Below are 22,858 nucleotides of genomic sequence, written 5' to 3' on the forward strand. Positions count from 1 at the left end.
GGAGCGGCAAAGGAGATGGACATGAAGAGTAGATGGCTTCCCTAGATACACGACTCTCGACAGATGGAGCGCGCAATGAGGGCCCGCTTGTGTAGATGTCGTGGGAGTCGCCTCGGGTGTGTCGTCGCTGTTTGTGCTTGTCAATCTCCACAAACAGAGAAATATGGAGAAGGGAAAGGGAGATGCTACGGGATAGATGCTGGGCTGTGGATGCTAGTAGAGGTGCTCAGTGGAGTGTCTCGTGTCCATTGAGCGTGCTTGACCGGCCGCAGAAGGGCCGTCATTTTGGTGAGTGTCCAGGAGATTGAGGACAGTGGCTGAGCTGCTGTAGCTACTCGGTACGGCAGACAGAGGCATGAGTGTGTCAGGACAAACACCAGTCTTGCTTGACGATAAAAGGTTCTTTGTAGCAAAGCGCCAGTCAATGGTAGCTGTGAGCAAGGGTGCATGATCCAGCTGCTGGCTGTCTCAATACCTGCCCATTGGATCCTGAGTCAATCAAAGAACATCGATGCTTTTGTAGATGCTTTCGTAGAGGCTTTCGTAGAGTTAAGCATACAGATGCTCAATGACCCATCAGTCGCGCATCTGGCGGTGCCCGAGCACCAGGCATGATCTTGATTTGCCGCCTATCCTTCTTTGCATCCTTTTGCGTCCCTTGATCATCCGCATACACCATTCCCGCGACCCTGTTTGTTGATTTGACGGGACACGGCAGTAGACTTGGCAAGGCCACGGTCAACACGGCGCCTGTCGCGACTGTGTAGAAGAGGGAGTTGGTCAGTTTTTGCTTTTGAGCGTAGGTGAGCGACCGGAAGAACATGGCGATGTGTTCCTGCTGTGCTGCTTGACTACTTGAGCTGAACCAGAGCAGCTATGAGGCAGGGCCCGGTGCAGAGAGAGAGAACTTAGAGAGAAGGATGGTGGAATCGAGAGCAAATTGAGCCCGAGAAGACGTAGAAAGGCCGGGTAAATTAACAGTCACATCTACGACCATGTTACATAGACCATAGTCATCTATAAGAGCAGAGGAATGCGGCCAGACAAGGGCCCTCATCTCTTGTATACTATTCAACCCAGCAGTCTCCCAAATGCTCGTCCTTCACAGCTTGCAGCCCGCGATCCAACGACTCAACTTGCACGACACAGGTCAAGGTATCGCGTGACCTGGATGCAGCTCTCTCTGCTGCTCCTCCCGCTCTTCTCAGCAGCAGTCGCTGAGCCAGATCCATTCTCATTCCAAGCGCCCTTTCTCAGAAAGCCATTCCGACCAGCAGCCGCACACACAGCAGCGACATCTCCTAAAAGTTACGACGGTCATGTTGCGCTCAGGGTCCCCTACACTACATCAGAAGAGGTGGCCATCCTCTACAATGTCTCCAGTCACATGAACCTCGATATCTGGTCAAAAACGCCTGCATACGTGGATATTGCATTGCGTGAAACACAGCTAGATGCGCTCTACCGACAAATTCCAGCATCCCTGTACGAAAACGCACGACCTTTGGTGCGCAATCTGGGCCAATCAGTCAGGCGTAGCATGCCAGATGCTAGCAATGACTTTTTGAGTACCCTGGCAACGACGACAGACATTCATGACGCCTTCTTTAGCGATTTTCAAACAATCGAAGCAGTCAATGCCTTGATGACCTTGCTCGTGGCCATGCAACCTAGCCATACGTCGCTCGTCAATCTAGGCAAGTCTTTTGAAGGTCGTGACATTCTCGGCGTCAAAATTGCAAAGCCTGAGCAGAAGAGTACAAAGAAGAAGAGCAAGAAGCAAGCGAAACGAAAACTTGTTTTAGTCACGGGCGCTCAACACGCTCGCGAATGGATCTCAGTGTCAAGTGTTGCCTATCTTGCACATGCCCTTGCAACAGGCAACAATGGTGATGCACAAATTGCAGAATTGACAAATCACTTTGACTGGGTGTTTTTGCCAACGCTCAATGTGGATGGATACGACTATAGCTTCCAGGACCGACTCTGGCGTAAGAATCGCCAACCCACATCCGTTCCATTTTGCAAAGGAATCGATCTCGATCGGAATTGGGACTTTGGATGGGATGAGCAGCAGCATGTCCTCTCCAACCCATGCAGCGAAAACTATCAAGGCGCAAAAGCGTTTGAAGCACAGGAAACAAAGCTCATGTCACAATACATGACTTCTCTGAAGAAGGAATACAATGTGCTTGGCTTCTTGGACTTGCACTCGTACGCACAAACCATTCTCTACCCCTATGCACTTTCCTGCAAGCTCAACGTCCGCGACGAAGAAACCTTGCTAGAGCTTGGCATCGGTGCCAGTCGTGCCATGAAGCACATTTCTGGTGAAACGTATCAGACTGAATCTGCCTGCAATCAAGATGGCCACATCCTTGCTGGTGTCAATTCCGGAGCTGCATTGGACTGGGTGTATCACTCCGGTGTCGAGTGGAGTTTCGTTATCAAGTTGAGGGATACAGGCAACTACGGGTTCTTGGTACCAAAGGAAGAGATTGTACCCAATGGTGAAGAGATGCTTGCTTTCCTCAAGTACTATGGTGAATTCATCTCTACCAGGTAGTCTTCCAAGACTGTTCTTTTGTAACGACATTTTGTTCAAATTTCATGCATACCCTTCAACCACCTCCCTATATGTCATGTCTGTAGACTTTCAAATCATCGGTTGCGGTGTCTTTGGGCTCTCTCTTGCTCTTGAGCTCAAGCATCGCCTGCCAGCCGCTACAATCCGCCTCTTTGATCGATATGAACCGCCAGTATCTGATGGTGCGAGTGTTGACACGTCACGCATCATTAGAGCAGATTACGCAGACCCAATCTATGCCGCTCTCGGCATCGAAGCCAGAGCTGCTTGGCTCGCTGATATGGAGCTTCAAGCGTGCTATCATGAAACCGGCTTCATCTTGACTGTTCAAGGTAACGATGATCGAGGCTACCTAGATAGCTGCCTTGCCAATGTCAAAGCAAGCGGTGTCGCAGCTACAGAATTGTCTCATACAGACATCTTCACTCGAATCAAACAAGATGGCTCACATGCACAGCATCAGCTACGGGGGTATGCGAACCCTATTTCTGGCTGGGCAGATGCAGAAGCAACGATACGTGTGCTGTATGCGCGACTCAAAGCGCAGCCTGGTGTCTATTTCGTGTTTGAGCAGGTGATGCATTTGCTCTACGAAGGCGATACTGTGTCTGGCCTCCAGACAGTCTCAGCGGAGCAGTATCATGCAAAACAAACAGTCTTGGCAACAGGCGCCTGGCAACTCCCTGATGTCGCCGTTCCCACCCTTGCTACTGGCCAAGTCCTTGCTTGGATTGCGCTCTCCGACGAAGAAGAGCAGCGTTTCAGTCACAACTTTCCTGTTCTCATCAACTTTTCCTCTGGCTGGTTCGTATTGCCTGCTTACAAGGGTGAACTTAAGATTGCTCGACATGCACTAGGTTATACAGCAATGCGAACGATTGGAGAAGGCTCTATTGCTCGTACCATCTCGGTACCACGAACAAGCTTAAGTCATCCAGGTCAGCAGATTCCTGAAGAAGGCGAGCAAGCCCTTCGACAGGGACTTGAGCTCTTCCTGCCTAACTTGGCAAAGCGGCCATTCAAGCGGACGCGAACGTGTTGGTATTCGGATACACCCAAGGGTGACTTTTTGATTGATTGGCATCCCTCAAAACGCAACTTGTTCGTTGCCATGGGTGGGAGTGGTCATGCCTTCAAGTTTGCACCGTTGCTCAGTAGAGAGATTGCAGACATCTTGCTGGATACACAGCACAAAGATCCAAAGTTGGCAACGGTCAAGGCACAGCGACGGCAGAAGTGGAGTTTCACTGCAGCACAGGAAGCACTGGAGACGGGCACAGGGGATGATTCTCGCGGTGTCGGTGGTCATTTGGAATGGGATGATATCGCTTGAGCTGCAGCTACAGCGGTGAGTTGCATCAGGCAAGTCGTGAGCTCAAAGTTCTCGACTGGCTGTTGATTTTTTGATCACTGCTCACGAACAATACAGCTTCAGGTGCTCATATAGCGCGAGTGGTATAGACTGCGATTGCAATCTCTCCACCTCTGAAAACAAACAGGCTCTGCTCTCGTTCACATCGCGCAATCGCGGATCAGCTCTAGTGTTTGTAGCTAGAAGACTTGTCGTGTCGCAATTGTGAAGTTTGTTTGCAAGATCGAGTCTATGGTCAACCTTTTTGTAGTTGTCTCAGCTGAAATATAGCGACCGATTGCTAGATCACTTCAGTCGAGGGTGATGATTTTCAACTGGCTTCGCAGGCAATGGGCTCTTGATAAAATGTTCGTAAAAGTGAGAGGAACTGGCAAGCTTCCGGCGGATTGACGCACCTGTGCTCCTGAGAGCAGCCATGCCACGCTGTCGGCTGACGCGTACTGGATCAATCACAAAGCCTACGATGGACTAGACCCTGACCAAAGATGGCAGTGTGGTGCTTCATCAATGAGTTTTACCGCTCAGCGATGCAATCAGCCCACACTTGGAGCTCTGAGACTGAGATACATTATCGCCAAATTTGGCTGCGCCAGCAGCCTAGAATCAGTGCAATCAAGGGCAAGCTGGGCAACAGCCTGATCAGTGCTCATTGCAGTCGCAGTGAGACTCCAGACCTGAATATGTCAAAGAGACGTCCTCTCGAGTTGCAACGTTGCCTGATCTTCGTATCGAGGTAACTTATCTGCTGACACGTCTTGCAAAGGTCACCGTTTCTTTCACGCGGCAAACAAGCACACCTTTGAGGGGAATTCGCCAGCAACGACAACATTTATCTGGCAACGGGCTTGCCACCTCGTCTTGACGTCATCTAGACAGCGCAAAGCAAGTGAAACTCAATGGCTTGCCAATCTTGATCGGACCTAATTTACGACGCGCTTGATGGCATTGGCGCGTCTTGGCGCTAGAACGTAGAACAGACAATTCCTCCGCGCACGCAACATTGTTCGGAGTGCGCACAGCTGACTCAGTGTCACAATTGTATCCACGATGTTACCTGCATGAACAAAATGTTGCAAGAAGGCGCCATGTGGCTCTAATTTGCTCACTGTCAACCAGTTCTGTGCGTGAAAACTGCAAGATAATCTCGTTTGTTTGTAGCTGGCAAATTGCTGCCAGCATATCAAGTTAAGCCATCTTACTTGGTCAAGCTGGCCTCTTCTGAACCTCGTCTTGCACTCCATTGTGCCTCCAAACATGCAGATGTACAGTCTTGCATGGCTGATGTCCATCGCGCTCGCACTTGGCATGATCATGGTGACAATCTTGCATCAGTCCGCAGTCGAGGCCACAAAACCGAAAAGCACAACAGAAAAGGCGAACCAGGGAGTTCAGAAAGGCAGGGGAGATAGCATCGCTGGTGGTATTGAGAAACCGAGTCGTGCAAAGAATAGGTTGCCAATTGACGCCGTGGAGGGTGAGCACTACTGGCTCTTGCAGAAGGATGAAGAAGGACATTGCTACTCTGCAACCTTTATGATCAGGAGGGTGATCATTGTTACGGAAGAATGCGAGATTGTTGACGTGGAGAAGAAAAAGGTTAAAGAGTTGGATCTTATGGCGAAATGCGGTAAACAATGCGCTGATGAAGGGGTCAAATACAAGGAAGACTACAAAAAGCTTGTTTCCCCCGCAAAGGCAGCATCTTGCGTGCAAAACAAAGATTCGCAAATTCGGACTTCCGTGACGGCAGATGACGCCAAATGGGTTCCAATTGCAATGAAATGCTCGGCAAGCTGTCACTGCGAAATATACAACAACATCTCGCACATCAGGATGCCTTCCTACAAGATCAACAACCAGCTTTTTGAACTCTCCCCCCTGAAGGATGCAACCTACTGGAAGTTTCTCACACGAAGAAAGCTTTCCGACATGCACAATGACTGCCATCCAGCTCATGTCCGTGAAAACCGGGTGTACAAGCCTGGTCGAAATGAGGAGCAAAGTCAGTGGATTCCGGGTCCCTATACTGTCGAGCACATTCGAATTCAGTGTTTGCCGGTAACTGAAAAGACAATTTGTCCATCGCGGCGCAAAAAGGCTCCTGGACGCTCTAAGTATACACCTGGAGTCTGTCCACCTGCAGGCTTACTCCAACAGGCACCGTCAACATGCTTACCGCTTGAAACCTTGATGAGGCCAGATTTGCCACAACAAAGCGAGACAGGAGTACCAGAGGAAGTGCCCAATCAAACAACAGGGTGCTACACAATGATCTTCTCACCTATGAGCCCCGGTTTCGGTCAAGATACTTGCTCAGGTGATATTGACGATCTGACGCGTTGTTACGCCAGCTACTTTCAATCTGCTGATCCCTCGAGCTCATTGCAACCACCATCGCAGGAGACGGAAAGCATGGACGAGCTACTGCGGGAGATCGGGATGTTGGCACAAGAGGTCGGTGGCGGTCCTTCTACTGGTGATGATTCTAGCCAAGCAAAGGATGATGACAAGCGCAAGATTGCACTTGGATATCTCTAACGGCAGTCGCCAACATCAACATTCTCGCCATCTGAGCCTACAGGGGCGAAAAGTGGCCTGATTCTCTTCTACTTCAGGCCTTTTGGCTTGTCCGAGGACTTTGTTAACCCAATTGCAACAGCATTATTATCTCTTAAATTTTCCAAATTTGCAGTTGCAAGCGATGCTCTAGCGTGCTTTGTATTGTGCTTGTGCCGGTCTTCATCTCGTCACTTGGCCTGTGACTGTTAGTCCATGTGACTAATGGTCCATGTGATTGATGGTCCATGTGTCTAATAGTAAGAATGAGCAGACTGTAGAGCTAGGCGTTGGAGAGTGTAAAGAAGAGCAGAAGTGAGGTCTGCTATTAGTCCCGAAGGAATTATGATACTGTTGTCTAAGAGGTACTGAGCAGTGCATTACCAGTATGGGCTGCAGTAGCAAGAAGCACCTCGTCACGAGTGTCGAGCCCTTCGATGAAGTAGACAACAAGGCACGTCCCGATTTCAAGCAGAAAATCGAGGGCATGACAAAATTGCAAGATGAGCTGTATATGCTCAAACGTGAGCCAGCGCCTTCTTCACAGTTGGTGAGGGGGCATGCAAAGGTGGCAGCATTGGAAGGAGGCGATGAGATCGCCCATATACAAGAAAACGACCTTGAATGGCGAATCTTCAACATGTTGTCCAAAAGTCCCTGAGCATTTTCCTGTCGGTCGAGTACATCAGCGACAAATGGTAAAACCTCGAAACGGCTTACAGCATCCCGGCGGCGGACATTGTGCTTCAGCTTCGAGAGTTGGCGCAGGCCATATAGTTTGGAGGCCACAAATTGGTCGGCGTGATGATTAACCCAGCAGCAAGAACCGGGAAGTTGGGCCACAATTTGGTGCTTGTGGAGTATACCTTGCGAGCTCTTCCATGCATATGTAGTTGGGAGTCTTGGTGAGACCCTCTGCTGGCTGCCAACCACAACTAACAGAAGTCTTCCAGGAAATCACTCAAAACGCTGGTAGGTACCCGCGTGCACTTGTGGAGGGAGACGACGGTGCTGTCACCCTTTACGGATATGGTTGTGACATCCGCGATGCAATGGCTCTGTTTGGTTGTGGCTACCACAACGACCCTGAACGTGAACGTGATCGAGGTCGAGGCCATAGCTGTGGCGGCTACTACCAGAGTGGTGGTCGTGTTGACAACAACCAACGAGGTGACTTTATTAGAAACGGCCGTGGTAATACTCAGAATCAGCGACTGTGCTGGGTCTGTGCTTCGTCAGACCACGTCGCTATGGAGCGCCCGGACGTTTACCAAAGCAAGAACAAGCAGGGCCTAGCAGGTGGTGTCAATATTGATGCCTGCTCTGATGCCGGGTCGTTGCATGCAAACGTTGACTTGATTGACCAACAAACTTGTTTTGTTCACCAGCTGATTCTTTGCAATTGACCGGTCAACTTGATCTTGAACGATTTTAGCAAGCTGAACTCTAATAGCAGCGGTCGCATCACTCTTTCGGTGCAGGACGATCATCATGTCGTCTTGGAAGACTGCATGTGTATGTCAGATATGAGATAAAATCTGCTCAACGTCAGCAAATAGACATCTTCTGGACACCAAGTGTCTTTAAGTGCTGATGATTGGACGTTGCTGCGAGATGCCAAGGTCATGACTCGGGAATTTCGACGCAACAAGCTCTTATGGCTTCCGCCGTTGTAGCAGTAGCCCTTTTGGCAAACAGCGGATAGCGACTTGTGGCACAGGTGACTTGCACACATTGGCCATCGCACGTTACATAGTTTTGCAGATGTACCGCATGGAGTGCCGACGTCTTGCGAGGCAAGGACGACAGAAAGTCATGATTGCTTGGCAGGAAAGACCATCATCGCAGTCCACTTCCGAGGAAAGGCCTAAGTTGAGCTGCTCAATCATCGAAACTTGTACACAGTGTCACTATGTTAGCGTCCTCTCGACTTGCCTGGTGGCCTGGTTACGAGATGGCACGGCATTGGTTCGCCGCCGAATACGGAGCTGCCGCAACGTGCGCTTGACACGCTCTGACGAGCGAAACCTTACTCCACGACTGACTCGCGTCTGACATTTCGCTACTGGTATCGCAATCCACGAAGTTTGTTGAATCTTCTGCCGGGCACATGCACAGGAACCAGCAATAATTCGTTCATGCGGTACACGTTGGTCAATACCGCATGCGGCCGTCATTGAATGACTTCTACAAGAAAGTCAGTTCTTTGCAGCGCATGAGCTGACACGCGTCAACTCGGACTCAGTCGGTCCTCGAAGGGATCATCTGTCAAGCTCGAGTCAGTCTTAGTCAGACGTGGCAATTTGGCACTTGCATCCGTGTGCACAAGTCATGCTGTCGTCTTCATTCGCCGTTTCAATTCAGCAGTCTAGAGTCTAGACGCTCTGCCTCTGGCCGGCGGCCGCTTGCTCATGTCAAATTGTTCAAGAGCTGACCTTGACAGAAGCAGACTATGAGCGCATGATATACCACAAGCGTCCAAGGACTAGGCAATGTAGGCATTTCTTCATTCTTCAATAGCGTGTGCTGGCCGATACGCATTGCTGGGCCATGCGGCCCCTGCCCGTGAGTCATGAAGCAAACGTACCGAATCACTGACCAGGGACCACAAGTCCACAACCATGGCAGCTGTTGTGAAAGATCATCGTACATGTCTCTCGCTTTCATCATGAGCATTGAGCACCGGTTAAGATCGGGCCCTAAGTATGACATCGCTGATCTATACCTGAAAGCGCAGGCGGGCCGCCTGTCTTTGTCTTGACTTTGAGTGGTCTATGTTGCCCTAATGGCTGAACAGACTACGAAACTTCATCCAGCCTAGTTGCCGTAGGAGATCTTGGACCAAGCCAAAGCTATATCATTCAAGCAGCATCCTCAGTGTAGTCTACTCTACTGTAAGTATGGCAGGCTAGCAGCTATCAGCTAGTCATGGTGAAGCAAGCATGTGCGCAGCAGCGTGCGGATGACAGGGCCTCCGACAGATTTGACAGCCGTCAATGCAGCCTATTGGATTTAAGATCGGGCCATCAACGTTGCCGACTCTGGGACCAATCCTGGCAATTCATGGAGTTTTCTCTTCAAGATCAGCGCTAAATCGCCCGTCTCGGTGAGACGCCCGTCAGCTTCGTTTTTCCTGGTTCGATTGCGGCCTTAAGCGTGACACACTGACGAGTCAGTGACGACGAGCCGCTGCGTACGAGTTTTTCCCTGTTGAAGCGGAGGCACCTTGGCAGGGCCGCCCTGGCCGCAGTAACAAGCTGTCAAGGAAACGTCAACTGTCTCGGGCCCGCTCCCTACAGGCTACAGGGCTTGCTACTCAACCGGTTGACAGCAGCAGCGATAGTCGGCCCGAGCCGTGTAGTCTACTCCTCTCTACCTGCCTAATGTAGTCCCTTGGGCCCTTCATGATTCATGTAGCTAATCTGACAAGGACGCCAAGTTGCCAAGTTGCTACGATCGTAGCGTCAAAGCGTCCGGCCGTTTCCTGTTGTGTGACGTCTGACGTGTTTCAACTGCCAACTTGGTTACGAGGAGGCATCCATTGCTCCAACAGGACAGCCACAACTCGTATATACAAGACTGTAGCTGATTGCTAGACAGTGCTATTCACACATCAAGATTTGGTTGTCTGTGTACCTTGGCAATTGGCAAGCTTCTGAGGCCTCGAGCTTGTCACTTGTAAGACCGTGACACCCGTGCTTATATGGTAACACGGTTACACCATTTGACAAATTCCGGCCTTTTCCCTGCTCAAGATGACCGACGTCGACCGTGGACAATGAAACTCGGAATACAGTGCTGACTTTGCTGAGTGCTCAACATGAACTATAGGCTATAGCCTATTCTATCAGCTAAGGGACAAGCGCGTTGCATTCTTCCAGAAGCTGAACCAGATCCGATCTAGATCTTGATTAGCGATGTAGACGCGCACATGGGCCCCACCTGAGCCTTTCTTGTCTATCAAGCTGTGACTAGTATTTGAACAAGAGCAGACCTAGAAGGCTAGACTATACATGAGAGTAATAGGCCTACGCTGCTGCTTCTACAAAGACAGCTGACTACTGCTGCTACGGCATCGAAGGGCCGTGTCAAACCAAATGCCAGGTGTCAGGGTCGTATCTTCAGGGATTTTATTTCTCCGATATCCGCTGCGTGCTGATGGAAGCAGGCTGAAGTTGCACCGTGCAAGGGGGCGTTTTCCTTCGCTTGGGGCAGTTGATCGACGGCTTGCTGGCGCTTGGCGAGATGTCGTCGTGGTGGGTCCAGGGCCCGGAGCTGCCGCTTGCTTGCTTGTCGGTGTCTTTGCTTGCCCGTTTCCTTCATCGCCTGACTGACGTGCACCACCAAGGCGTCGTAGTAGATGAGATGCTGTATAGCCCGGCAGCTCTCTTTCCTTTCCTTCCTGCTACCATCCAGTGCAGACATCCATCTCACAAGGCATCGTGCTCCTGAGCAAACAGAGCAGCAGCACCGCACACCTTGCGCAACGGTGCCAGCAACAGCGTACATACCACAACACACTCAGACGGGGATTCTAAATCGGACCGCGTTTGACTCAGTTTCATCCTCCTCGTCCCTCCTCTTCTCTTCAACGGGCCCTGCTTCCAGTCTTCACCAGGGCCGTCCCTTCTCATCCTTCTTTGTGTGCGCTCTTCTCTAGCGTACCTTGCGTGCAAGCTGCATCGAAGGCCTACGCTGTACCGTGCCTCTTCTTCTCTCTTCTAGTCTCTTGACTGTGCGCCCCTGTCCGCTCATCACGCTGGAGCCCATCAACTTCAACTGCGACATCTTCAGCAAGCCGGCGCGCCGAGACATGGAAGTCATGTCCGATGCGCAAGACAGTAGCTTCAGGCTGCCTTCTCTCACAAGCGTAAGGACCTTCATTTATATGGTGCAAAGTGCTAACCTGTCGCAGCTTATTCCCGAGGAAGTTCCTCAACAGTATAGCCGCTCAGACCCAAGATGGCCAGGGACGGCACCTCAACCTACAGCGCCGTATGATCCTCTAGAACGTACAGGTGGCAGCAGTATGCAGCCTGGCTATGACTACAGCGCCTACCAGCCCGGCAGCTACTTTGGTCCTAGTGCTGCCCGTGACCAGCATCATCGCGGTTCTCTCTCTTCTGCATCTTACGTGGAAAGCTCAAGACACTCGAGCCAGTCTACTGCTCGTAGCTCACTCTCTTCAGGCCCTGACGTGCACGGTCGTCAGCCTATCCCAGCCTGGTCTGATGCAACAACGCATACACAGCCTTTTAGCTATGGTACACCTGCTCTGCAACTCTCTCCTGGAAGTCGCGCACTTGCGTATAAACCAGAGTTTTCACCACCTTTCCCAGTGAATCATGCAGTTCCTGCTCAACGCACGGGGCCGGGTCCGTTGCCTTCAATCAGATACTCACCCAACTCGAGCTATGCTTCCCTACGACGTGATTCAGTGGCGAGTAGTATTCAAGATGAGCAGGATCATCGTCGAGACAGTTATCCACACATCATGGGCGGCGGGCATAGTCCCGGCAGTGGCAATGCACAATTGCATGATGCACGACGTGGTTCACACCCAAGCATGTCCTTTGCACCGTACTTGACAACGCGACCTACTGCATCGACGGAATCTCTACCTTCCACTGCATCGGCTATTGATTCTGCTGGGAAGCCCAAGAAGCGACGTGGTAATCTGTCACGCAAAGCAACCAGTATGCTGAAAACTTGGCTCAACGAACATGTTGAACACCCATACCCATCAGAAGATGAGAAACTGGCCCTGTCGGAGCAGACGGAATTGACCATTGCACAAATCAGCAACTGGTTCATCAATGCACGTCGACGGATCCTAGCACCTAGGTTTGCATCCAAGAACCAGAGTGCCGTGTGGAATGAGATTAAGATGAACCATCATATCCATGGTGGGCCAATGCCAACAGAGGGGACACTGGATCAACAGCAGCAGCAGCAGGTACAGCTGCAGCCTTCGCATCTACCGCCGAGCGTGAGCTCAGCAGGTGAAGGCGAGTCGCCAGAGTTGAGTCATGCAGTGCGCGATACGCCGCTTGCTCCAGCGACGGCATAATCTTGCTCTTTGACTTCTTGCAACCTACTTCATTTGCTTCTTTTGCTCCTCTTTAACGATAGTCGCTCTCTCTTTATAGCCCTATTAGCCCAAGACAGGTCAAACAACATCTACTAGTACACAGGCTATGACATGCTTAGTCTTCTCGAAACCGGTCCTCAAACGTATTCGACGCACCCAGTGGTGCGATATTGTCACCCACTGCATACGTCGCCTTGTTCTCATGCTCCTTCTGCCGTGCTTCCTGAGCACGTTTGCCCCAGCCGCCACGACCGTTATCCCAATCTTCCCTATACTCATCCCTCACTTGCCCTCCTGACCGTCCACGTCCCCATTGTCTACCTTCACGATATCCTGGATCCAAATCACACCGTATCAACCGATCATCCAACTTAGTTCCACTCACAAACATCATACAGTCTGCTGCATCACTGTGATTATAGTACTCGACAAAACAAAAGCCACACGGAGACTTTGTATTTCTATCAAGACCCATAATGATGCGTTTGATTTCACCGCATTTCGCAAAGAGTTCGTGGATTTGTTCTTCTGTTGTGTAGAAGGAGAGATTACCGACATACAGTGTTGTTGACGTGGCCAGGTCGGCGCGTTGAGAGGATTGACGATCACGGTAGGAGGAAGGTTGGTCGAGTCGTTCGAGGAGCTGGTATGTCGCTGCTGGGCGTGTCATGGTGGCCATGCTGTCTAGCGACTCAGTTGACGAGTTGATGACTTGGCTTCTTGTCGTCGTTGCTTTTTGAGTTGTAGCTTTTTTCCTGGGCGACGACGACTCGACGAGGGAGACCAGGACCCGGACTGCACGCTCAAAAGATTGTTGATTGCTATAAAACAGCTCCTGCTACTGGCTACGATGGAGAAGGATCCACTGCTGCAACCACTGCCAGAAGCTGCATCTATGCCATCAAGCGGTGCATCTGCTCGCGTTGCTCAAGACTTGCTCAATGCTACAACCCTCACTGAAGCACGCAAGCAAGAACAATTCCTCACAAAGATAGAGCACAAGATGCTCCTCCTTGAAGCAACGAGATCAGGCGATTCTCGTCTCATCAAAGCACAAAAGGAAGCAGCACGTATTGCAAAGAAGCGAAAGCCGAAACCTTTCTCTGCACGTGAATGTAAAAAGTCCGGTTGGGATACTATCCCGCAGTCTTCGCGAGACCCACAACTCTATGAAGCCTTGAATGCGCTTTGGCAAGGGTATATGGCGGAGATTTGGGCGGGTGGGCCGCCAGAGGCGAAGCTGCTCAAAGCCGATTATCATGGTGCGCGTGTCACGGTCATTCAATCGTCTTGTCCAAGTCATGTCTTCACGACTGGTATTGTCATCAAAGAGACACGCAATACGTTTGTGATTGGTACAGCAAGTGGTCGTGTCGTGACAATCCCAAAGCGAGCGACGGTCTTTGAGTTTGAAACGCAACTGCCGAATGCGAAAGCTGCGAATCCGCCAAAAGAACCAGACACGTCGACCGTCAAGTGGCAAGTATTTGGTGAGCATTTCGGATATCGAGCCGCTGAACGTGTCTCGAAAAAGTTCAAAGGCCGCAGTACCATTGATTTTTGATTCTGGTCAAACAAGCGTCTTGTTTCCATACAGTTTCAGAATCTCCCAAGAGAAGAAGATCTCCCAACACGTCATGCTCGCTTCAGACGTTTACAGATGAAGCAGGTTCTACTGCTGAGCTGTATATCCTGCTTGGTATTGGCGCAGAGCGATAGTGTCACTGTGGCATTGACACTGCACCCGCATCATCGCGCGGATGGACGCATGGCCCAGTCAGACAAGGATTTTGCCATGACTGCCTCTGCAGCTCAATCTCAACACGACAAGGCGAGTATGCCGCAGCAAGCACCGCTAGGCATCGCAAAGCAATTGGCAGGTCCAGTTGCGTCAAGCCTGCAATCAGGACAACCTGCACCAAGGAATGCAACAGCTCTTGGTAACCCTAAGAATGCAACACTACAGTCCACGAGCACGCAGAGCTTCAGTAGCCCTGCGACCACACAACCAATTGCGCGACCGGTTCAACAAGTTCGCGCGGAGCAGTCTGGCAGCAGAGTCAAGTCTGATACTCATCCACTCAAGACCCCTATCCTGGTTATTGCTGTGCTTGCGGTTCTCATGGCCGTCTTGCTTGCTATCATTGTCATTATACAGATCCGCAAGCAGTGTATTAGACGGCGAGACGATGGTTACGCATCACACAGCTCATTTGATTGTACCAGCAGCGCACAATCTTCGATGAGACCAGCAAAAGAGCCGATGCATACTGTCAGAGCATCTCGGATGACGCCTTCGACGGCGCCAACGATGCTTGAGCGCTTTTCCCATCTACCAAGCGAGTACCTCGCTCACAAGCCTGGTGGTGTACGCGAGTCAACAGTCGTGGCGGATGATAGTATCAGTCAGGTCATGGTCAAAATAGCACAAAGTCGACGTATATAAGCACCTATAACAATCGCTAGATTGAGCAGCCAGGCAGTGTCTTCATGGCTGCTGCCGTCGCTTCTTTTGTTTCCTTAACGAGTGCGGCGATTTGCTTGAATTCAGGGATTCCGGCATCTCGTACAGCTTGGTAGATGAAACTCTCTGAGGTCGTAACGGTCGCACCGGCTGCAGCGAGACGGCGTAACGCAATGGGTACTTCACTTGCATTGCAAGAAGAAACACCATCAGAGATGACAAAGACCTCATGTCCATGCGCAATCAAATCCAATGTCGTCTGCGTCACGCAGATATGCGATTCAATACCAACAATGATAATTTGCGAGCGTGCTGGTAGTTTTGCAAGGACTTCAGGGATCGCCATGGAGAAGAGCGTCTTGTCCATATCCAACAAGGGTTTCCGCCCATCCTGCAATTTCAACTCATCCACCGTATCGCCCAGTTTCGCACGCAGCTGGGTCGTGTAGACAACTTCCCAGCCGAGGATGCCAGAAGCCTTCAATAGCTTCGAGCAAGTCTTGGAGACATGGCCGAATTCATGGATTGCACTGACAAATTTGGTTTGCATGTCACACATGAATAGGATCGGTTTTGCGGTAGGGGCAGCCATTGAGCCTGATGTATGTCTTGCGACCTGAGCAAGTCTTGAAGCCAGCTTGAGGGAGTGTACGGCCTGGGATGGTTCAGGCTTAGCTTTGCTCTGGTCCTATTGTGTCTGATTGCGGGGGGAAAGTGGAGATGCATTCAGATAGAGAACTCGACTACACATTTTTCTACAGAACAAGTACAATGTACATATGGTCCCTCTTTACACTAACCCATCACTTCTTCCAGTCATCCGGATTACTGGATGCCCGCTTCCCATCCCGTTGCACCATCTGCCAGAAATGCTCCATGGAAAACCGGGGTGGAGGCTGTGGATGGACCCTGAATGGCGATGCACCATGCTTGAACTCAATCGGGCGCTTCCCATCCCTGGCTCCCAGGCGCGTTCGATCTGACAACGTCAACTCCCATGTTCGTTCTTCCGCTTCATTTGGCAAATGCTGCACTTTATCCCACCATTCTTTGCTTGTCATTTCATACAAACGAGATGCAGCTCTGCCAAAAGCGAATTGCTCATCTTGACCAGTGAATGCGTTCAACCTTCCGAAATCTTGTTTGGGCATGGCCTGTTGAACAGCATCTCGTTGATCCTCGGGCTTGGTCGCTGCATAACTAGAGACATTAGGTCTGTTGGGATTCGTCACATCGTAGTATGTCTCTGAAAACGCTTCACTAGCAATCGAATCTGTGCTCGCCATACCACCTGTTTCTGGAAAGAAGAGCTGGTCAGGTGTTGCTTCTGCTCTGATGAGAAGTTTGCACTTGCTCTCATACAAGGCATCAATCAGAGAAATGAATCGTCGCGCTTCATTCTTCTTGTTGAGCATCAAGATAGGAACTTTATCGAGTATGATCGTCGTATATTTTGATGCAATACTGATGTAGTCTGCAGGACCCAGATCAGCTTCACAAAGGTAAGAAAAGTCAAATTTGACAACCCCATCCTGTTGCGCGGGAATGGCGACTGTCCTCGAGTGAATATTGATGGTTGTAGAGGTAGGTGAAGGCATGAGCTCTGCAACAACTTCCTCCATCGGTCGTGTTTCTTGATTTGGTGCGTGATACATGGCCAGCTGATCTGTGACTTCCTTTCTGAAGTCTCGACCACTGCGCATGTCATGGACAACACAGCGTGTTGATAGGAGTTCTGTGAATGACTTGAACTGTTCTGCTTGAAACGAGCCAGAGTATAAATCTTCGGGCATTCGGTTGGATGTACAAATGAGCACACCTCCCATTTTCCAAAAGTAGATGAGCACACCCTTGAGTATGCGAGCTGATGCTGGATCTCCTAGTTGAAACTCATCAATGGCGAGAATGGGAGATTCTTCAATGAGTTCGTAGGCAATTTTGAGCAAGATGTATTCATCGTCGCGTTCTCGATTGAGACGAGCAAAGAGTTCAAGCATGAAAGCATTATAGTGCCATCTCTTCTTCATCGGTAAGAGAATATCGATGAGCATACTCTTGCCCGTGCCCACGGATCCTGATAACATCAAGCCTTTTGGACTATCGATATTGAGCAATTCCTCTTCCCACGAGAGTTGCTTGACAAGTGCACCATCACTTGCACTTGATAGAAACTTGCGAACAGGATTGATGGTTGGGCTCTTTCGAAGGAGTTTCTCAACTTGCTTGATCTTGCGAGCAAAATCAACCGGTGGGACATACCCATCAATGCGTCTATAGAGCTTTTGGAGTTCCTTGACGGCTCGTAGCTGAGAGTCGTCGGGACGAAAGTAGTTGACTTTGAGGAGTGATTGATAGTGTAGGAAGGGGTCACTCATGACGATGCCTGTAGAGTAGGCATGGCAGGCTGCACAGCGCTTGATTACATGAGCGAGATGTCTTGGACGCAAATGGTTTGGCATGATGTGCTATTGAGCAGCAGAGCAGATCCGTATGTAGCTTCAATGCTTGAGGCTAAGGGGAGCCTTGAAAGACGTACAGAAGCTAGAGATGGTTGTGGGATCTGATGCGGTCGTTAATGACGCGCGACGTCTGGATGCTGTCAAATTCGAAGTTCAACAGACGCGACTGCAGCGAGTTGACAACGACTCAAAAGAAGAGAACTGAGCTAGAAAGTAGGCGGCATGCTTGATGTCACTCAAGATACAGAGCTTATTGCTGTACAACATCAAGAGCCAGTGCCGCATACCTTGACCACATCAAAGTTTGTCAAGCAGCTGGACATTCGTGGTTGGCGCATCACAACAGAGCGTCGGCCCATCTCCAATGCAAAAGAGATTGAGTCCCTCCAAACAGCTCTGGATATTCCAATGCCAGAAATGATCTTTGGCAACAATGTAGTACGTGTTGCTTGTCCAGCGCTGGGTATAGATCTCGCTTGGTCGGCTCACGAAGCACTGGATCAAGTAGACAAGCACGGGACAAAGCTCAAGGTGGTCTACTCTGAGCATTGGAACAAGACGAGAGATCAGCACTCGGAAGACATCAAGCATGTCACAAAGCCATATGATTGGACCTACACTACAGCCTATGCTGGTAGCTGCGAGCAATGCACTTGGCAAGAAACTGAAGAAGGACTGCCTATGGCGCTTCTGAAGCGACAGGATCCTATATTGCTCTACGACGAGGTTGTCCTGTACGAAGATGAGTTGGCTGACAATGGCACATCACTCTTTTCAATACGTGTCCGTGTAATGCCGGATCGTCTACTGGTTCTTGCACGATTCTTCCTGCGACTGGACGGCGTATTGTTTCGCATCAGAGATACACGGCTATTTTGTGAATTGGCAGATGGCAAGGTCTTGAGGGAATATGTATCTCGTGAAGAGGAATTCGACAAGGTCAAGGCTCAAATCCCGCCGTATCAGCAAGACGAAGCAGGTACCTTGCTTGATGATGCAAACTGGGTCCTTGAGCGATGTCCCATCGTTGAAAGACGCATGGAGACACTCAAAGCGAGCAAGACAGCTTGATGATCACTTGGGAGGAAGCGACAAGATATAAACTTGCATCCAGCCACACGTCTTACGTTACCGATATCCACCCCTGCAACTCAAGCCGAGCATCACCAGCACTTGTCTCATTACTTACAATCAACAACTTTTTCAGTAGCATGGCTGACGATGATACGACCATATCTTGATCTTCCTCTAAGGCAGCCTGGTGCCTCTCGATCCCTTTCATATTGCGCTTGTGTAGTGCCTCTCATTCTGCTATATCCTTCTCATGACCAGCAGCTTCGAACTCTTGTGACTGCAGGACTCGATCGAAGTTGCCAAAGACACTTTCAACACGCTCCAGTCCTCTCCATCACTTCTTCGAGCATCTCTTTCTCTTTTCGTGCTTCAGTCATTCGGTCAAAAAGCCATTTTTGCAAGAGAAGCCGACCCCTTGGCTGATACCTACCAAAAGTATCCGCACACGCTGAGAGTGTTCATCAATGATTATACCTGCTGAAGTCACGTCTGAGCCTATACCACAGCCCAACACTGCTCATCATTGACCGGGCAGATACTTCTCTATGAACACTTGTACTGCAATGGTTCGCATCTCCGGTCCCGAAGCGACTCTGTTCCTCAACAACTACGACGGCGGCTCAACGATATGCGCGGGACAGATTGGCAGCACAGGTCCATCCAAGTTGTAGTACGCACGGATATGTGTAGCATTCGTCCATTTGCGGAAGGCAGGGTACTCATTGCTGTAGTAGAGACTCTGAAGCCACCGCTAGCAAGTCAGTAAAGCAGCTTCAACATTGCCAACTTACATGAATATTTGGATAGTCGTGCCTGAGAAAGGCATAGTTGCACTTGAAGAGACCATGGTAGACGTAGTCATATCGCACCATGGTTGTAAAGCACCGTACATCTGCCTCCGTCAATCGATCGCCGACAAGGAATCGCGAACGTCCAAGCACATCCTCAGCCTTGTCCATGTGGAAGTTGAGGGCAAAAATGTGTTCATCATACACTTGCTGCTGCACGGCAAAGCCCGCTTTGTAGACACCATTGCTGATGTACTTGTGGACCCATTCGTTGGTATGATCAATCTCAGTGCACAAGTGTTCCGGGTAGTAGCGCCTGCTTCGAAAGGGCTCCGGTACAAGAGAATCAAAAGCACTCTCAAAGATGCGCATAATTTCCCCTGAATCATTATTGACAATACGCCGCGTCTTCTTGTCCACCAATATGGGCACTGTGAAACGTGCACCAGGACTAGGATGAGGATCGTTGTACCTGTAGATGTCTGCCGTGTAGCGCGCCTGAAAGATGGGATCCGCATGGCAACCTTCAACATCGGGTCTGAATTCCCAGCCATAATCAGCACCTGCCAGGTTGTAGTAGGTGATGCAGTGGTCCACGACACCTTCGAGTCCCTTGAGTGTCATCATGATGAGATCGCAGCATGACCAAGGGTCCAACAAGGATGCGTAAAGGATATAGCGACCTTGTTCTGGCGGGAAGGGGGAAATGCGAGGGTCGCGCGAGATTGTATGCCTGTATTGAGCCGGATGAGGTCGAAAGGCGCTCTGATAGTAAGCTCGGTGCATAACAGCGCAGTAGTATAGTTTGCCGGATGTCGAGGGCCTTGATGCGGAAGTCGGGCCCTTTTAAGATGGCGACGTTTTCAGTGACGATATGACGATCGATCCAATGTGCAACTGTACCCAAGACTAGCAAGAGAAGAGCATCGAGACGGCAGACATGATGTGCTCCTGGGAGAACGCTGTAGGACCAAGACAGAATTTCAAGACTGGCTGCTGGCACACAAGGCCAGCTCGTCGCGCATCGTGGCCTGATCATCGTCGTTGAGATCGCTCGTTGCCTCCCAGGCATCGCTGAACTCTAGCTGCGGGTCTCCGGCTGGAACAAGCCAGAGAAACTCACGGAGCCGCTTGTGACGCTCTCGATCTTCCTCTATCCGACGCAGGATGTCTTCTCTTGATATCTTGATGTCCTCCGTCGCGGCCGACTCGCTTGATGGAACTTGGCCTGCTTCTTCCCGAGCTTGCAGTTTCTCCTCGTGCTGCGTGTAGACTTCCTCGTCGATGAACTTCTTCTCCTTCATCTTGCGCAGAAACTGCCATTAGTGTCGATGAAGACGGGAGGTAGGCCACTCACCACGCGTGTTTGCGCAACATTGGCCGTTCCTTGAAGACCAGACGGAGCAACAGCTTGGATGACCTGGGTAAGATCCCGCTGGACCATATGAATGTAGGCTTCATGACCGGATCGCTTTGCTACTTCGCATAGAGTCTCGAGGAAGAACAAGATGTTGATTTTGACATTGAAGGACGTCTATTGTCAGAGGTCGTAGATTAAGAGAGGATAGATCATACTGTCGCCATTTCCAACTCTTCCAGGATACATGAGAAGAGATCCTCATCAAAGCTCTTGTGCCTAAGAGCAAACTGTGCAGTCTTGAGCTGCGATGCCTGTGATGCCTGCAATCGCTTGAGCAGGTCCAGGAACTGCATGCGCCCTGCTGTTAGTCTTGGATATCCTAATAACCAGCAGGCCCTGATTCCCTACCCTCGAATGGATCCATGGCTGCTTGTCGCGTCTTGTAGCAGCTGGTGAATCTCCTTGACGTCGCGACTTTTCTGTGGATTCAACGACGACCAAAGGCACAAAGCACAAGGACAAGAGCTAGATTGCGTAGTTCATGTCATTCTATCGCCAGGATAGGCAGGATAGACAATACGGCTTCCAGAACCATAATAACGACGATGGGCAGAAAAAGCTAGCAACACGACGGACGGTAGATTACGGCAGTGGACTTGCACGGCATGTACAGCTTCGCAAGTCCGGTGCTCAGCAGCCTGCCATCAGACCCACACGGCATCATGTGCTCGACATATTCCCACCAAGCCTCGACAGTCGAAGTGACCCTGCGGCGACGTTGTGTTGCAAGTATGCACATACCTCCGGCAATAAGAACAAGCATCCCATCAACTGTGTTCGCTGGACATCAGACGGCCGACGAGTCTTGACTGGCTCGACCTCTGGCGAAATGACACTATGGAATGGGCTGACGTTCAACTTTGAAACTATCCTGCAGGCGCATGAATCGGCGGTGCGGGCAATGGAGTGGTCGCCGAGTGGAGATTGGTTGCTTTCCGGAGACCACGAAGGCTTCATCAAGTACTCTCAAACCAACATGAATATCGTCAAGGTCATTCCTGCGCATACGGAAGCGATACGAGATATAGCCTTTTCTCCTGGCAGCAACAAATTTGTCACTGCCTCAGACGATGGCTCCATGAAGCTCTGGAGTTTCAATGAAGGCGTGGAAGAAGCAACCTTCACAGGTCATGGTTGGGATGTGAAAACGGTGGATTGGCACATGTCCAAGGGTCTCATCGTTTCAGGCTCCAAGGACAATCTCGTCAAACTCTGGGATCCGAGGACAGCCAAGTGTCTATCAACTTTGCATGGACACAAAAACACAGTATCCAAAGTCATGTTTCAACGCGTGGACGGCGATCTGCTTGCTACATGCTCAAGAGATTCGTCAGCGAGAGTGGTAGATCTCAGAATGATGCGTGACCTGCGAGTACTGCGTGGCCATGAAAAGGATGTAACGACTTTGACATGGCATCCAATCACGCCATCGCTCATCACAACTGGCGCGCACGATGGCGCTCTCAGTCATTACCTACTCAATGAAAGTGCCAAGAATGAAACCAGCAGTATCACGAGTTCTGCTGCTGTTGCCCAGCCGACCATGACAATTCCGTTTGCGCACGAATCGGCCATCTGGTCAATGGAGTATCATCCCTTCGGCCATCTACTGGTCACTGGCTCAAATGATCGTGCCACTCGATTCTGGGCGAGACCGAGACCGGGAGATGACTTGACGTTCCAAGATCGCTACCATGTCGGCGAGGAAAAGGCACTGCAAACAGCCGAAAGCAGGCGTCGATTGCGTCAAGAGGAAGAGGCAGCCGGCAACGAAGACGGTGGTCTTGTTGATCAGCAGAATCCAGTCTTGGGTCAAATGCCATTTGCGTCCTTACCTGGACTCGGTGGCCTGAATGCTTTGCCACCTGGACTCATTGCCTCTGCCAATGGCATGAATGGTAGCCCTCAACGGCCACAAAGCAATGGAATTCCAGGGTTTGGTAACTATGTGCTACCATCAAGCCTACCAGGAATTGCTGGACAAGGAGCTGGCTTTGTACCACCACCGCCACCCAATTTTCAGCTTTTGCCACCAGGTGTGCCGCCA

General features: G+C 50.5%; 13 protein-coding genes across 13 annotated transcripts; 8 read left to right on the plus strand and 5 right to left on the minus strand.

Annotated features, from left to right (window-relative positions):
* Positions 1–1,171: 1,171 nt before the first annotated feature.
* On the plus strand, positions 1,172–2,566 carry BCR37DRAFT_345263 (uncharacterized protein; the record flags this gene model as incomplete). Its single annotated transcript, XM_040867612.1, has 1 exon — positions 1,172–2,566. One exon carries the CDS (start codon positions 1,172–1,174, stop codon positions 2,564–2,566), a length of 1,395 nt encoding a protein of 464 aa, XP_040726780.1.
* Positions 2,567–2,642: 76 nt separating this feature from the next.
* BCR37DRAFT_344968 (FAD dependent oxidoreductase) lies at positions 2,643–3,920 on the plus strand (the record flags this gene model as incomplete). Its single annotated transcript, XM_040867595.1, has 1 exon — positions 2,643–3,920. The coding sequence occupies one exon, from the start codon at positions 2,643–2,645 to the stop codon at positions 3,918–3,920; it is 1,278 nt and encodes a 425-aa protein (XP_040726781.1).
* A 1,771-nt stretch (positions 3,921–5,691) lies between these two features.
* BCR37DRAFT_377973 (uncharacterized protein) lies at positions 5,692–6,961 on the plus strand. The gene has a single exon (XM_040868937.1). The coding sequence runs from the start codon at positions 5,736–5,738 to the stop codon at positions 6,495–6,497; it is 762 nt and encodes a 253-aa protein (XP_040726782.1). The 5' UTR covers positions 5,692–5,735; the 3' UTR covers positions 6,498–6,961.
* BCR37DRAFT_391705 (uncharacterized protein) lies at positions 6,904–7,921 on the plus strand (the record flags this gene model as incomplete). Its single annotated transcript, XM_040871042.1, has 2 exons — positions 6,904–7,039; positions 7,458–7,921. The coding sequence occupies 2 exons, from the start codon at positions 6,904–6,906 to the stop codon at positions 7,919–7,921; spliced, it is 600 nt and encodes a 199-aa protein (XP_040726783.1).
* Positions 7,922–12,180: 4,259 nt separating this feature from the next.
* On the plus strand, positions 12,181–12,345 carry BCR37DRAFT_340766 (homeobox KN domain-containing protein; the record flags this gene model as incomplete). The annotated part of the gene is made up of 1 exon (XM_040867375.1): positions 12,181–12,345. A coding segment is annotated over one exon (165 nt), but the record flags the coding sequence as incomplete, so codon positions are not given.
* A 232-nt stretch (positions 12,346–12,577) lies between these two features.
* Positions 12,578–13,389, minus strand: BCR37DRAFT_377977 (uncharacterized protein). Its single transcript, XM_040868938.1, has one exon. The coding sequence runs from the start codon at positions 13,283–13,285 to the stop codon at positions 12,722–12,724; it is 564 nt and encodes a 187-aa protein (XP_040726785.1). The 5' UTR covers positions 13,286–13,389; the 3' UTR covers positions 12,578–12,721.
* Positions 13,390–13,501: 112 nt separating this feature from the next.
* Positions 13,502–14,170, plus strand: BCR37DRAFT_344954 (Rof/RNase P-like protein; the record flags this gene model as incomplete). The annotated part of the gene is made up of 1 exon (XM_040867594.1): positions 13,502–14,170. One exon carries the CDS (start codon positions 13,502–13,504, stop codon positions 14,168–14,170), a length of 669 nt encoding a protein of 222 aa, XP_040726786.1.
* An 890-nt stretch (positions 14,171–15,060) lies between these two features.
* BCR37DRAFT_255869 (Isochorismatase-like protein) lies at positions 15,061–15,768 on the minus strand. Its single transcript, XM_040866674.1, has one exon. The coding sequence runs from the start codon at positions 15,660–15,662 to the stop codon at positions 15,069–15,071; it is 594 nt and encodes a 197-aa protein (XP_040726787.1). The 5' UTR covers positions 15,663–15,768; the 3' UTR covers positions 15,061–15,068.
* Positions 15,769–15,924: 156 nt separating this feature from the next.
* On the minus strand, positions 15,925–17,460 carry BCR37DRAFT_335916 (AFG1-like ATPase-domain-containing protein; the record flags this gene model as incomplete). The annotated part of the gene is made up of 1 exon (XM_040867205.1): positions 15,925–17,460. A coding segment is annotated over one exon (1,536 nt), but the record flags the coding sequence as incomplete, so codon positions are not given.
* A 237-nt stretch (positions 17,461–17,697) lies between these two features.
* On the plus strand, positions 17,698–18,600 carry BCR37DRAFT_409567 (TIP41-like family-domain-containing protein; the record flags this gene model as incomplete). The annotated part of the gene is made up of 2 exons (XM_040872156.1): positions 17,698–17,787; positions 17,845–18,600. The coding sequence occupies exons 1-2, from the start codon at positions 17,752–17,754 to the stop codon at positions 18,598–18,600; spliced, it is 792 nt and encodes a 263-aa protein (XP_040726789.1). The 5' UTR covers positions 17,698–17,751.
* Positions 18,601–18,905: 305 nt separating this feature from the next.
* Positions 18,906–20,668, minus strand: BCR37DRAFT_255957 (glutathione S-transferase). The gene is made up of 2 exons (XM_040866676.1): positions 19,395–20,668; positions 18,906–19,354 (listed from the first exon to the last, which is right to left on the minus strand). The coding sequence occupies exons 1-2, from the start codon at positions 20,175–20,177 to the stop codon at positions 19,211–19,213; spliced, it is 927 nt and encodes a 308-aa protein (XP_040726790.1). The 5' UTR covers positions 20,178–20,668; the 3' UTR covers positions 18,906–19,210.
* BCR37DRAFT_345221 (CTD kinase subunit gamma CTK3-domain-containing protein) lies at positions 20,375–21,110 on the minus strand (the record flags this gene model as incomplete). Its single annotated transcript, XM_040867610.1, has 3 exons — positions 20,375–20,707; positions 20,749–20,925; positions 20,967–21,110. Coding segments are annotated over 3 exons (654 nt in total), but the record flags the coding sequence as incomplete, so codon positions are not given.
* A 269-nt stretch (positions 21,111–21,379) lies between these two features.
* Positions 21,380–22,846, plus strand: BCR37DRAFT_331604 (WD40-repeat-containing domain protein; the record flags this gene model as incomplete). The annotated part of the gene is made up of 1 exon (XM_040867027.1): positions 21,380–22,846. A coding segment is annotated over one exon (1,467 nt), but the record flags the coding sequence as incomplete, so codon positions are not given.
* Between the last annotated feature and the right edge of the window lie 12 nt (positions 22,847–22,858).

This window comes from Protomyces lactucae-debilis (assembly GCF_002105105.1).
Source record: "Protomyces lactucae-debilis strain 12-1054 chromosome Unknown BCR37scaffold_5, whole genome shotgun sequence".
Classification (NCBI taxonomy): domain Eukaryota; kingdom Fungi; phylum Ascomycota; class Taphrinomycetes; order Taphrinales; family Protomycetaceae; genus Protomyces; species Protomyces lactucae-debilis.